Genomic DNA, 12,259 nt, shown 5'->3' on the forward strand with positions numbered 1-12,259 from the left:
CTGCTGGAATGACGCACGAGCGAGCGGCAGCGGTGTTCACCAAACGCCCCCCCCCCAAACCCCCAGCCCCCCCCCCTTCCCGCTGCCCCCCGCCGTCTCCAGCTGTGCTCAATGATTCACGCGTACACGCCTCGTGGCGTCTGTACGCGTTCATTATTCATGACCGCAGCGTGTGCGTGCGCGTGTGTGTGCGCACGTGTGTGTGTGCGCGCGCGGTGTGTGTGTGCACGCGCGTGTGTGTGTGCACGCGCGTGTGTGTGTGTGTTTGTTCTCGAGGAGTGGCAGTGCTGCAGCGGTCAGCGCGCTGCGGCTGTGATCCCGGCGACCCGGGTTCGATTCACGCTCACGGGTCAACACCGGTGACGATTACTTATCTGACCCGGTCCTGGGCCTCCCCTAGGTCGACTCGACCTCAATTGAGTACCCGGTGCGGTGTGTCAAAACATCGCCACTGGGGAGAGAAAAGGGGCCCGGGCGTGGTGCTGGCCACCCGCCCCCTCGTGTGCCGTGCCGGCCTTCATAGGTGCTCGCTAACGGCACTTGCCCCTGCAGTCTGCCGAGGCTACACGCGGGGGGATCTTTGTCTTTGTTTATTCCTGGCGCCGCGTTTGCGACGTGCGGGGAAGGCTGATGACGCGGCGACGTTAAGCGGGGAGCCGCCTCCGCCCCGTGCCCTCCTCGTTACCCGGGGTATCTGCGGAGTGACTCAGAACCACGGAACGTCATTAACGTTGCTCCCCTTCGCAGACGAGGAGACGATGGCTCCCGGAGGGGGTGTTACGTCAAGGATGTGTTTAGAAAACATCTTTACCGACGCGAGCGAGCGCACGGAGGGAGCGCGACCGTAGGGACCCCCCCAGTGGCGTTAGCGAGCGCCTATTAAAGGTCGGCACGCACCAAGGGGTGGGTGGGTGGGTGAGTGGCAGCAGCACCGCAGCACCCAGCGGCTCTCTGGTCTCTGGCGATGTTGACGCATCTCGATGCTCGTTTCAGGCCCAGCGCCTATTTCCGATGCCGGTGCCTTCGATGTGAGCCCAGGCCGGGGATCAAACTCGGGTCACGAGTTTGCAAAGCGCGGAGCGTTAACCACCGCGCCACCACTCCGCACACAGACGTATACACAGACAAAGATGCCCCGTGTAGCCTTAACAGACTGTTGGGGCAAGTGCTGTTAGCGAGCGCCTATGAACGGCAGAACGGCACAGGATGGGGTGTGTAGCCAGCACCAGGCCCGTCCGCCTTTGTCTCCTCAGTGGCGATTTTTTACGCACCGCACCAGGTACTCATTTGAGGCCGAGAAGGCCTAGGGGAGGCCCAGGACCGGTTCAGATAATTGTCACTGGTATTAGCCGTGGGTGGGAATCGAACCCGGGATTGCAAGATTCTTAGCGCAGCGCGCTAACCGCTGCACCTCCACTCTCAACACACCCACGCGTACACACGCGCGCACACACGCGCACACGCGCGCACACGCACGCACACCCACACACGCACACACCCACGCACGCACACATGCACACACACACGCACACCCGCACACATGCACACACACACACGCACAGCAGCGCTGCAGCCTGTGTTTGGCAGCTCAGTGTGCGTGAAGTTATTAATCCACTCACATTAGCATCACCACCGCAGTCCACGGCCACACGAAGCCCTGGCGCCCGTAAAGACAACGTGGCTCAGAGGATCCCCAGAGGCAGAGCGGGGGAGAGATGGGAGGGAGATGGGAGGGAGGGGGGAGGGAGGGGGAGAGTTTTGGGAGGGAGATGTGAAGGGGGAGAGTGAGGGAGGCACGAGAGAGGTGCATTAGAGACAGCGGAGAGAGAGAGAGAAATTCAAGGAAGAGCCAGCAACGGGGGACAGAGTGCGTCAGATATGAGAGAGAGAGAGGGGGGAGAGGGGGGGGGAGAGGCATGCTACAGAAACAGAGAGGGAGGAAAGATAGAGAGAGAGAGTGAGAAGAGCACGAGAGGAAATCGAGAGATGAGAGAGAGAGGGGAGAGGCAACACGTGAGAGGAAGGAGAGTGAGCGAGAGAGGGCAGAGAGAGAGAGGGAGGGAGAGAAGGGGGTGAGAGGGAAGAGAGAGGTGGGGGGGGGGAGAGACCCATGGGTCACGCTCGCAGCGCCCCTGCCACTGCATGCGTCGTCGCGACCCCTGCTGCTTGCAGAGTAAATCCCCTTCCAGCCTCGTGTGTGTGCGTGTGTGTGTGTACCGTGTGTGTCACCGTGTGTGTGCAAGCCGTGTGAGTGTGTGTGCACTGTGTGCGTGTGTGTGTACCGTGTGCGTGTGTGTGTACCGTGTGCGTGTCTTGTGTGTGTGCACCGTGTGTGTGTGTGCACTGTGTGTGTGTGCGCACCGTGTGTGTGTGTGTGTTGTGTGTGTGCACCGTGTGTGTGTGTACCGTGTGTGTGTGCACCGTGTATGTGTGCCAGGTGTGCGTGCCACGTGTGTGTCCACTCGTGCCGGGTGCGTGTGTTTGCAGGCCACGTGCGTGTGTGCGCGCCACGTGTGTGTGTGCGCGCCACGTGTGTGTGCGTGGCGAGGGCTCTCGATGAACCCGGCTGTGGGTTGAGTGCTGAGGCACACACGGAGGACACGTTTGTGCGTGTGTGTGTGTGCACCGTGTGTGTGTGCACCGTGTGTGTGTGCACCGTGTGTGTGTGTCATATCCTGGGCAGCGGTAGTGTAGCGGTTCGCGCAATTCGCTATGAACCCACGACTCGAGTTGGATTCCCGCTCACGGTTAACACCGGTGATGATATCTCAACCAGTTATGGGCCTCCCCTAGGTCGACTCAGCCTCAAATGAGTACCCCAGCGTGGTGTTCTAAACATGGCCACTGGGGAGACAAAGGCGGCCGGGCGTGGTGCTGGCCGTCCACCCCATAGTGTGCCGTGCCTGCTTGAGCAGCACTTGCCCCAGCAGAGTCTGTCGTAGGCGACATGAGGGGATTTCCGTCTTAGTCTCGATGTTATCAGTTGGGGAGGAATGATTGAAAGGCATAGGGTCGTATCTGCTCGGTAATAATAATGGCAGGAGGCTTCAGGATTTGTGTGCGCTGCCCACAGGCAAGTAATTATCACGACGCGCCGGCGAATGTACACAGCACCTTGGGTGCATTATCCCGGCGCTGAGCGCAAGCATCTGCTCGTAGCAGAAGAGCGAGAATGCAAACCCTCGCCTTTGACGCGAGCAGCTGCTGTGAAGCTGATATGTCGTCCATTGACCCATTGAGCTTGCTCATCTTGAGGGTGCACCTGGCATTCGTACCCTTGCGGAAGTAAGGATCATCCACTTCGCTTCGCGTTCAAGCGCGCAAGAGCCCTGGTCTTGGCCGCTTGTTGAAGATTGCGAGAATGAAGAAGTTACATTTTGATTTAAAGATTTCGTGACTGCAGGGATTCATATTCTCGGTTCTTTCGGTAAAGTCACGTAGAAGGGAAACAATAAAATAATAAAAATATAAAACAATTAAATTCTCACGACGTTTCGACCGCAACACAAGCAATCATCATCAGGTGTGAAAAAACACGGCAAGAAATTTTGAAAAAAGTGGCGGTTTTTTATTAACGTCAGGACCACGGACAGCGATTTGGCAGTTGGTCAGATGGACGAGTCCATCTATGTTTGGAAAAGAGGAGGGGGGATAGGAAGAGAATGGAATGCGGTCTGAAAGTCACCGTAAGCGTGAACACAATCAATTAAGACCCGAAATGTGACTTTACCGAAAGAACGAAGAAAAATAAAGAAGTTGTTCACGGCTGCTGCTGCTGCTAGCCACTGCCCCCCCCCCCCTCCTGCGACTCGACATCTGTGAACAAGAGCTTCATAGCTCATCGGATTCCTCGAGTCTCAATACAGATTCTCATTCTGATCCTCCTTCCAATCGACGGAGGGAATGAGTGGCCAGTCCAGACCTCCCCATGAAGCTGTGGCCGGTGGAAGGGAGGTGATGGAGCCAGCCTCGCGGGAGGAAGAAGCCGGCCCTCTGTCTTCCTCCACGGGACTCCTCCTTGCCGTGTCTAGTTTGTTATCGTTCCCCCACACCTCTGATTAGCACGGCTGGCTAGTTCAACATTCATACATATAGCATCCATCCACCAAGCTCTCTCTCCTAGTATCGTCAAATTCATCAGATTCACCACCTCCATCATCATCACTCGCATGCTCGCTACTTGCATCACCAAGCGATACGATTAGCACGGTTGGCTACGTATGGATGGTGCTGATGAATGTACACTCGCTCGCCGTGACGCGGCCTAGCAGGCTCACGCATGCGCCGCTTGTTGTCGAGGTTCACGGTTCGAATCCAGCGGCTGCCCTGGTTATTAACGCGTTAGTGTCGGAACCGTAACTGTACCAGTCTGCTTCTCTCGCAGTGGACTCTACATCTCATCTCATTCATATTTATGGGACGCCTTCGCGCGAGGCACTTGACATAGCTTACAAAACGGTGACGCAGAATTTAATGATTTAGATAGCAGGGGCGTACACGGATCGGGCAATGAGTGACCGCGATTGAGGGGTACTTCGAGGTCACGAAAGGGCAGGGGAGGGACGGGGAGGAGTGGAGGGGCAAGGGGAGGGAAGAGGAAGGGAATGGGCGATAGAGAAGAGGCGAGGCTTTGAGAGAGGAATGGAAGGCGGTTAGGGAGGGGGACTGATTAATGTACAGAGGCAGTCTATGAGCAGTGTTGGGTCTATGGGCAGTGCTGTGTCTATGGGTAGTGCTGAGTATATGGGCAGTGTTGAGTTTATGGATGGTGCTAATCAATGTACAGGGGAAGTTGATTCCAGTCGAGGGGTGCAAGGAGGGAGACATTATTAGGCCGTTAAATGTGCCAGCGTCAATGGTCCCAAATTTGCCAAATTTGCCACGGTAGCAGAGGAGAAGAAGGAACCTCCCCGGAGGGTGATGGGGGGTGGTGGGGGTGATGGGGGTGATGGAGGTGGTGGGGGGTGGTGGGGGTGGTGGGGGGTGATGGGGGGTGGTGGAGGGTGATGGAGGATGATGGGGGGGTGATGGGGGGGGTGATGGGGGGGGTGATGGGGGGGGTGATGGGGGGGGGGTGATGGTGGGGGGGGTGATGGGGCCTTTCATCAGGAGGCGACAGCTGCTCGAGTGAAGCTTCGAAGCAGGAGAGTAGAGAGAGGGTAGACGAGGGGTAGACGAGGGGAGGAGGAAGAACGTTGAGGCTGTTGAGTAGAAATGAGGGCAGATGTCGTCAGTGACTCCAGCTGGAATTGGGAGCCGCCACCGCTGCCACCTGAGTGATTTGAGAGCTCGCTCAGTCCGAGTGGGTGGAGCTAGTCCGGTAGCCCGAGATATGGCGACCATATCTCGGCTTTCCCAGCACTCGCGCGAGGCGGTAAGCAAGGGCTGCTCATGTCCGCTGACTTTGAGGATCTCGCGCTAACTAACGTGGCACTTTAAAAGTAATATCGATTCATCCAACCCCGTGTTCTGTTTAAGTTAAATATTACATAGCCCCATTAATATTCCCTGGGAATAGCCTTTGTACAAGTGTTTCCTCTTATGTAAAATCGGCAATCTGCCGGAACATTCCTAAATACGTTCCTAAAATAATTCATTTGCTACGCGATATAATTTTAATTAGCCAGCAAACCTGAAAAATTATCCACAAAAGTGACCGTTTACACTTTAACTTAAAGTCCGGTACCCTTTCTACTTGTCTGCAAAACTAAAATACATTCGCGAAGTCACGAGATCCGCGTGGCTTATGGACGAGCAGCGTGACCCGCGGCGGCGCGGGGTGGTCGCTGTCCGCAGTCATGTTTTATTTCTTAGCCGCTTCCTGTCGTTGCGTTTTCAGTGTTTAATTTTACTGAATCACCCGTGTACAATAAAACTGTAATTCTCAACTCCTAAAATTGAGAAGGGGTCTTCTTGGATGGAACAGCGTCCCGGGGGGGGGGGGTGGGGGGGTTGGTGTGGTGAGTAATGGACTGCTTGCAGTCAGAACATACGTTTAACGCGTAGGCTTTTGCGACAAATATCCTACATAAGAGAGGATTTTGGGTTAGATCGTGTAAATATAAATGTGTCGTTAAACCCGCCACCACCCGACACAGCCAATTGGTAAACAGAACCTCCCAATTCGTGACTAGTGCAGCACCTGTGTGTTGTCGCGTAAACCCACAGCATTCACAGCTGTAAATTGTAAAGAGAGTAAACCCACAACATTCACAGCTGTAAATTGTAAAGAGAGTAAACCCAGAACATCGCGAGGTCAAGTTCCAGTTGTCAGTCAGCTCGGTCGTTTCTGATTCTATACCAACGTTTGTGTTGGGCCCTCTGTGCGTGTGTCAGGCGCGTGCCACTGCTGGGTCTCGTTTGTGATTCTGCACCACGTTCGTGTTGGGCCCTCTGCGCGTGTGTCAGGCGCGTGCCACTGCTGGGTCTCGTTTGTGATTCTGCACCACGTTTGTGTTGGGCCCTCTGTGCGTGTGTCAGGCGCGTGCCACTGCTGGGTCTCGTTTGTGATTGTGTACCACGTTCGTGTTGGGCCCTCTGCGCGTGTGTCAGGCGCGTGCCACTGCTGGGTCTCGAGGCGGTCTGGAGGGACGGCCGCGCCGTGGGGCACGTGCGGCGAGCCGACTTCGGCTTCCACATCGAGCGCAGCCTCGCGTACGGGTACGTGCGGGACCCCGCGGGCATCGCTGTGAGTACCCCACCACCACCCCACTCCTCCTCACACTCCACCTCGTACTCCACCTCGTACTCCACCTCGTACTCCACCTCACACTCCACCTCACACTCCTCCTCACACACTCCGATTGGCGTGGTTGGCTAACTACGACTACGTACATACAGACGTACAAAGACTTAACAGACTGCTGGGGCAAGTGCTGTTAGCGAGCACAGACGTACACGCTCCTCCTCACCCCCCTCACTGCTCCCACACTGCACACGCCTCACACTCCTCACACTCCTCACACTCACCACACTCACCACACTCACCACACTCACCATGCTCACTACACTCACCACACTCACCAAACTCACCCACACTCACCACACTCACCACACTCACCATGCTCACTACGCTCACCACACTCACCAAACTCACCCACACTCACCACACTCCTCACACTCCTCACACTCACCACACTCACCACGCTCACTACGCTCACCACACTCACCAAACTTACCCACACTCACCACACTCACCACACTCACCATGCTCACCACACTCACCACACTCACCAAACTCCCCACACTCACCACACTCACCACACTCCTCACACTCACCACACTCACCACGCTCACCACGCTCACCACACTCACCACGCTCACCACACTCACCACACTCACCAAACTCCCCACACTCACCACACTCACCACACTCCCCATGCTCACCAAACTCACCACACTCCCCACGCTAACCAAACTCACCACACTCCCCACGCTCACCACACTCACCACACTCACCACACCCCCTACACTCACCACACTCACCACACTCGGGTGCACGAGGTGTCCCACTCAGCGCTGCTGCTGCTGTTGTTGTTTTTAGTTCGTCACTAAGGACACGCGTCAGATGTTGGCGTTGGAGCGTTTAGATCAGCATAGTGGCGGGGAGTGGTGGCGCTGTGGTTAGCGCACCGCACGTCGAGCCCCGGTGGCCCGTGCCGAGTGCCACACGAACTGTGGTGGATCCACGTGAGGAGGCTGGGGGGGGGGGGGGGGCTGTTGGGACGATTGCCCCCCAACCTGCCATCCCCTGAGACCCTGAATATGATTATTTTATTGATACATGCCACAGAACACACTTTGATGTCTTTTCTTATTAATGTAGTGCTCTATTTATAAAGCTTAACATTGCTGAACACTGCCGCCCACAACCCCCCCCCCCCCCGCTATTGAAGTTTCTAGATCTGCATCTGTGTCTGGACTTGTGTTCCCACACTGACCAGCGTGGTGAAGTATGGTTAAAGTTAATCAGATATAATAATATTAACTCCTACGTAACTGACACATTGTGTAGAGGCCTTCATCTAAACACTGGCATTGACACACAGAACAAAACAAAGACAAAGATCCCCCGTATAGCCTTAACATGCTGTTGGGGCAAGTGCAGTTAGCAAACGCATATGAAGGCTAGCACGGCACCACGCCTGGCCGCCTTTGTCTCCCCAGTGGTGATGTTTACACACCGTACCAGGTACTCATTTGAGGCTGAGTCGACCTAGGGGGGGCCCGGGACCGGTTCAGATAATCGTCACCGGTGTTGGCCGTTAGCGGGAATCGAAGTCGGGTCGCCAGGTTCGTAGTACAGCGCGCTGACCACTACACTACTGCTCCCAATACACACACACACACGTGTACACACACAACCCATGCACGTGTGCGCATATTGCAATGTATGTTTTAGTCTTAGGGGAACATTTGCTCGGCTAATAGCAATTCTGTTATTGCAGCGGGCGCCGTCGGAGAAAATGTTTCCTACGTTTAGATTTATTTATTTTCCTATTGTCAAGTTCCCGCGAGTTCACGCGTGAAGAGAACGACCCCGTGTGTGGCAGGCGAGACGAAACTCCGTGTGCCGCCCGCGTCTCGTGCGCCCTGCCGCCTGAGCCACTCTGTTCACTAATAATTCATGGCCTCCCCTGGTCATCTGTGAGACAGCTTCTGCCGCGTACAGAAGTGTGGTCAATTTATGGGGCACCCTGACCTGGGAACAGTGCTAAGAACAAGAAGAATAAATAATTAAATAGCAAACACAACGTTAGCCCCGTTCAATCTTGATTTGAAGCTTTCGTGACTGCAGGCATCCAAACTCTTTGGTTCTTTCGGTGAAGTCACGTGGGTAGACAATAAAATAAATCGCGACGTTTCGGGCGCAACACAAGTATCCGTCATCAGGTGATGGATACTTGTGTTGCACGTCGTCAGTTATTTTATACCCTTGTGACTTTACCGAAAGAACCAATAAGTATGTTAACCCTGTTCTTCTTCTGGCACACGGCGCATTGCACCGACGGACCACCTGATTTGTGTAACCGCCACGAATGTTCTAAACGGTGTCCAGGTTCCTGAGCCACTCGACGGCGCCGGCCGTGAGCCGGTGGATGCTTTGGTGCCGTCGTTCGATGGTCCTTGGGGGAGGGGCGGCAGTTGGCCGCGTGCCGTCATCTGTTCCCTCCGCGGCTGCAGGTGCAACCGCCTCGGGGCTTCCACTCGCGCAGGAGTTCGCGCCATCGTCCTGGGCGGTGTCCGACCGCGACGATTCTCCGTGGTGCGGCGTTTACGGGGGAAGCGAGAGCCCTGGTGGCTTGCACAATCCTGGTGGCTTGCGCAATCAACGTTTAAAGTCGGGTTCCACGCTTTGGGTCGTGGCGACGGCACTCGGCAGCCTCCTGTTGCGAACCACGTGACAGGGTCTTCAACACCCTTGTTCACAAGACGATAGTTGAAGTGCCAGACGCACACACAGCAGCCAAAACACAGCGTCGCCTGCATGGGGTTGGTTGCCGCGGTTGCCCTGCTTCGTTCTCGAGTGCGCTTCCAGGTTGTCCCCCCCCCTTCCCCACCGAGTGTCGTTCGGCACAAATGTGGCGCGAGTTTCAACGCCTGCAATAGCTTCAGTTCCCGAAGAAGCTCTCGGTACGTGGGGCGAAACGTCGGACATTCTTGCCGAACGACACATGGGGCACAGCCCAAGCACGCAACGGAAAGCCGTGCAGCATCGCCTCGGCCATTGTGCCGTCGCCAGAGACGCGTGCGTCGCCACGACGCCGTACGGGACGGGAGCATGGGGAGCTCTCCGTGTCGCTCTTCTCAAACGAGCATCGATGCGGCGCTCATTTCCCGTTTGCAGTCCTGAGCCAGTGGTGGAAATTCCACATTCCTATAGCGGGGGACGTCTAGCCAAAGGGCAGCCGCTAATGACTAATGAGGCAACTCTCAACCGGGATCTGAACTTGTGATTGTGAGCCACTCACTCTTTTGCCTGTACCACCTGGCCGGTTTATAGTTACCCCGCTTCGATCATAATATAAATTATACAGAAAACAGTATTTCAATTCAGAGCCTCTACACATCTCCCACCAATCTAAATTCTATTATTATTTTTAAAAACTCAACACATTCATCAATTACATTCTGGCCTTACAAAGATAAACATATAAAAGGTGACGTTTTGGACAATAAGGCCTTACTCTTCTTGGTTCTTTCGGTAAAGTCACGTAGAATGGAAATAATACAATAATAAAAATTCAACATAATAAAATAATATAATATATTATATTATAATATTAATTTATATAATTTTATTATGTTTTATTTTTATTATTTTATTATTTCCATTCTACGTGAGTTTACCAAAAGAACCAAGAAGATGAATCCCTGCAGTCACGAAAGCTTTAAATCGAAAGCCCTTACTCATTTAGCAAATAAAATTGAAGCTGTTTTCACGTGCTATAATGAACAGCAGTTTACTGAAACATCGCCTGTTAAATGTATTTCCCCCCTTTTAAGGCCACACAGCGTTATTGACAGATGTGGTCCGTTTTCGTTGTTAGTTTGTGCTTTTGCACCACTGCCAAAGCAGCAGCAGCAGCAGCAGCAGCGCCAAATAATTTCCGTTTCGTATTAAATCGTTGAACACTCTGCTGATACACGTTGTCCAACACATCGCCCATCACTCTCACAACATTCAATCGCCTGCTGAGAGGAGATTGCGACAGTCAGTGGAAATCGGGGGGCTCCACAGCCACAACGGATTTTAACCTCGGTGTCAAATGAAAGCTGCCGCTGCCATTTGCTGGATCCACCACAATTGCAAATTGATAACGTTTGAGTTTTCTTTTTTACTTATTTTGAAGAAATCTATTTGCGTCCCGTGAGCTCAAAAGGAATATTATCAGTGGGGCACGTAAAACATAGAATGAGTTTGTGCGCGCGCCCCGGCATTATCTGCCGTGCACACGAGTGGGATTATGGGTAGGAGTAGGACCCGGGGCGGTTTGTCATTCAGGGACCTGTCGGGCCAGACCTCGGCATGTGTGAAAATACAAAAGGGAAAATATAAAACCCTGGCGATATGTACCGGATTAATAATTGATGTTTGGGTTGGGTCATGGAATGCTCTGGCAAAATTTCTGTCCGGTGGGAACAGTGGAGAAACTATGTTTTAGCCCAACTATTTCCACGTCATACGGTTAGTCGCGTAACAGAACGGATAATTAATTAGGAGAGTAATCGCTTGATTAAGTCATCGATTTCTTTAGTAGTCGATTAATAAAGAATCGATTCACTAAGTAACCGGAGAGCCCAGATCTCTGGATCAGTCATTTGGAAGGAGTTTTGGCATCGGATCAAAGCCGATTATTACGCTCGTAACACGTGTAGACTCACGTGCATGAGATTATAATATTTTTTACGATTGGTGCAAATTTTATTCAAATACTACCGAACGAGAGGGAATAGATGAGACAGAATAACTCGTGGGGGGGGGGGGGGGGAACCCCATAAACACGACGGTAAAGATGGAACGAAAAAAACAATCAATTTGTGAATCGAATCGCAGCGCCCGAATTATGAGAATCCATCTCAATCGCTTGTCTGTGGAAGCGAATCCTTTGAACGTCGGGAAAAACGTCCCGCGCCGGCTTTCCCGGCTGCCTTGTTTCATTGATTTTAATTTTAATTCGGCCTGTTCTCGCCCGCCCGCCGACCTCTCGCCGCCCACCCGCCGAGCCCTAAAAGCCTCGTGCCCCTCGCCGCACCGGGCGTTTCAAGCGGAATTCGTGTCGACTCGCCCGATCAACGCGAACCCACTCGCTGACCCCCAGCGGGGCCCGCTCGCTCCGCCGCGCACGTGGGAAGTGTTCCTCGCGCCGCTTGAAGTTCCTCTGATGCGCCTTAAAAGCCTCGGGGTGGGGCGGCCCCGGTGTGTGCCCAGGGAGAGGATGGTTGAGGGACGGTGCAGTTCAGTCAAAGTGCGCCTCCCCCGCTCAAACAAAGCGTGGGATGCTGCTCGTCCGTCTTTCTCACTCTCTCTGCCACAATGGAGTGACACATGCGACGTCGTTATGACACTATTTAGCACATCCCATAGGGGCCTCTTTCATTCGTGCCTGTACTGGCTCATTGACTGATTTTGGGGAGCCAGTGCAGAGAATAATTGTGGCCGGAGCAGTCCAGGGCTGAGTTCTGGAAAATAGTTAATGGGGTTTGGCAGAGTGTGGGGTTTGTGGTTGGGTGGTCCCTGAAAGTGTTCCAGTCTATG

The 12,259-nt window shown here is 53.9% G+C and overlaps 1 protein-coding gene across 1 annotated transcript in view; it reads left to right on the forward strand.

Annotated features, from left to right (window-relative positions):
• Positions 1-12,259, forward strand: part of SARDH (sarcosine dehydrogenase) — a 91,026-nt gene that overhangs the window by 62,482 nt on the left and 16,285 nt on the right. The window contains exon 20 of the mRNA XM_078877830.1: positions 6,553-6,688. Coding sequence (XP_078733956.1) covers positions 6,553-6,688 — 136 coding nt within the window. The remainder of the gene's footprint in view (positions 1-6,552; positions 6,689-12,259) is intronic.

The sequence above is a fragment of the Lampetra fluviatilis genome, chromosome 49 (assembly GCF_964198595.1).
Source record: "Lampetra fluviatilis chromosome 49, kcLamFluv1.1, whole genome shotgun sequence".
Taxonomy (NCBI): Eukaryota; Metazoa; Chordata; class Hyperoartia; order Petromyzontiformes; family Petromyzontidae; genus Lampetra; species Lampetra fluviatilis.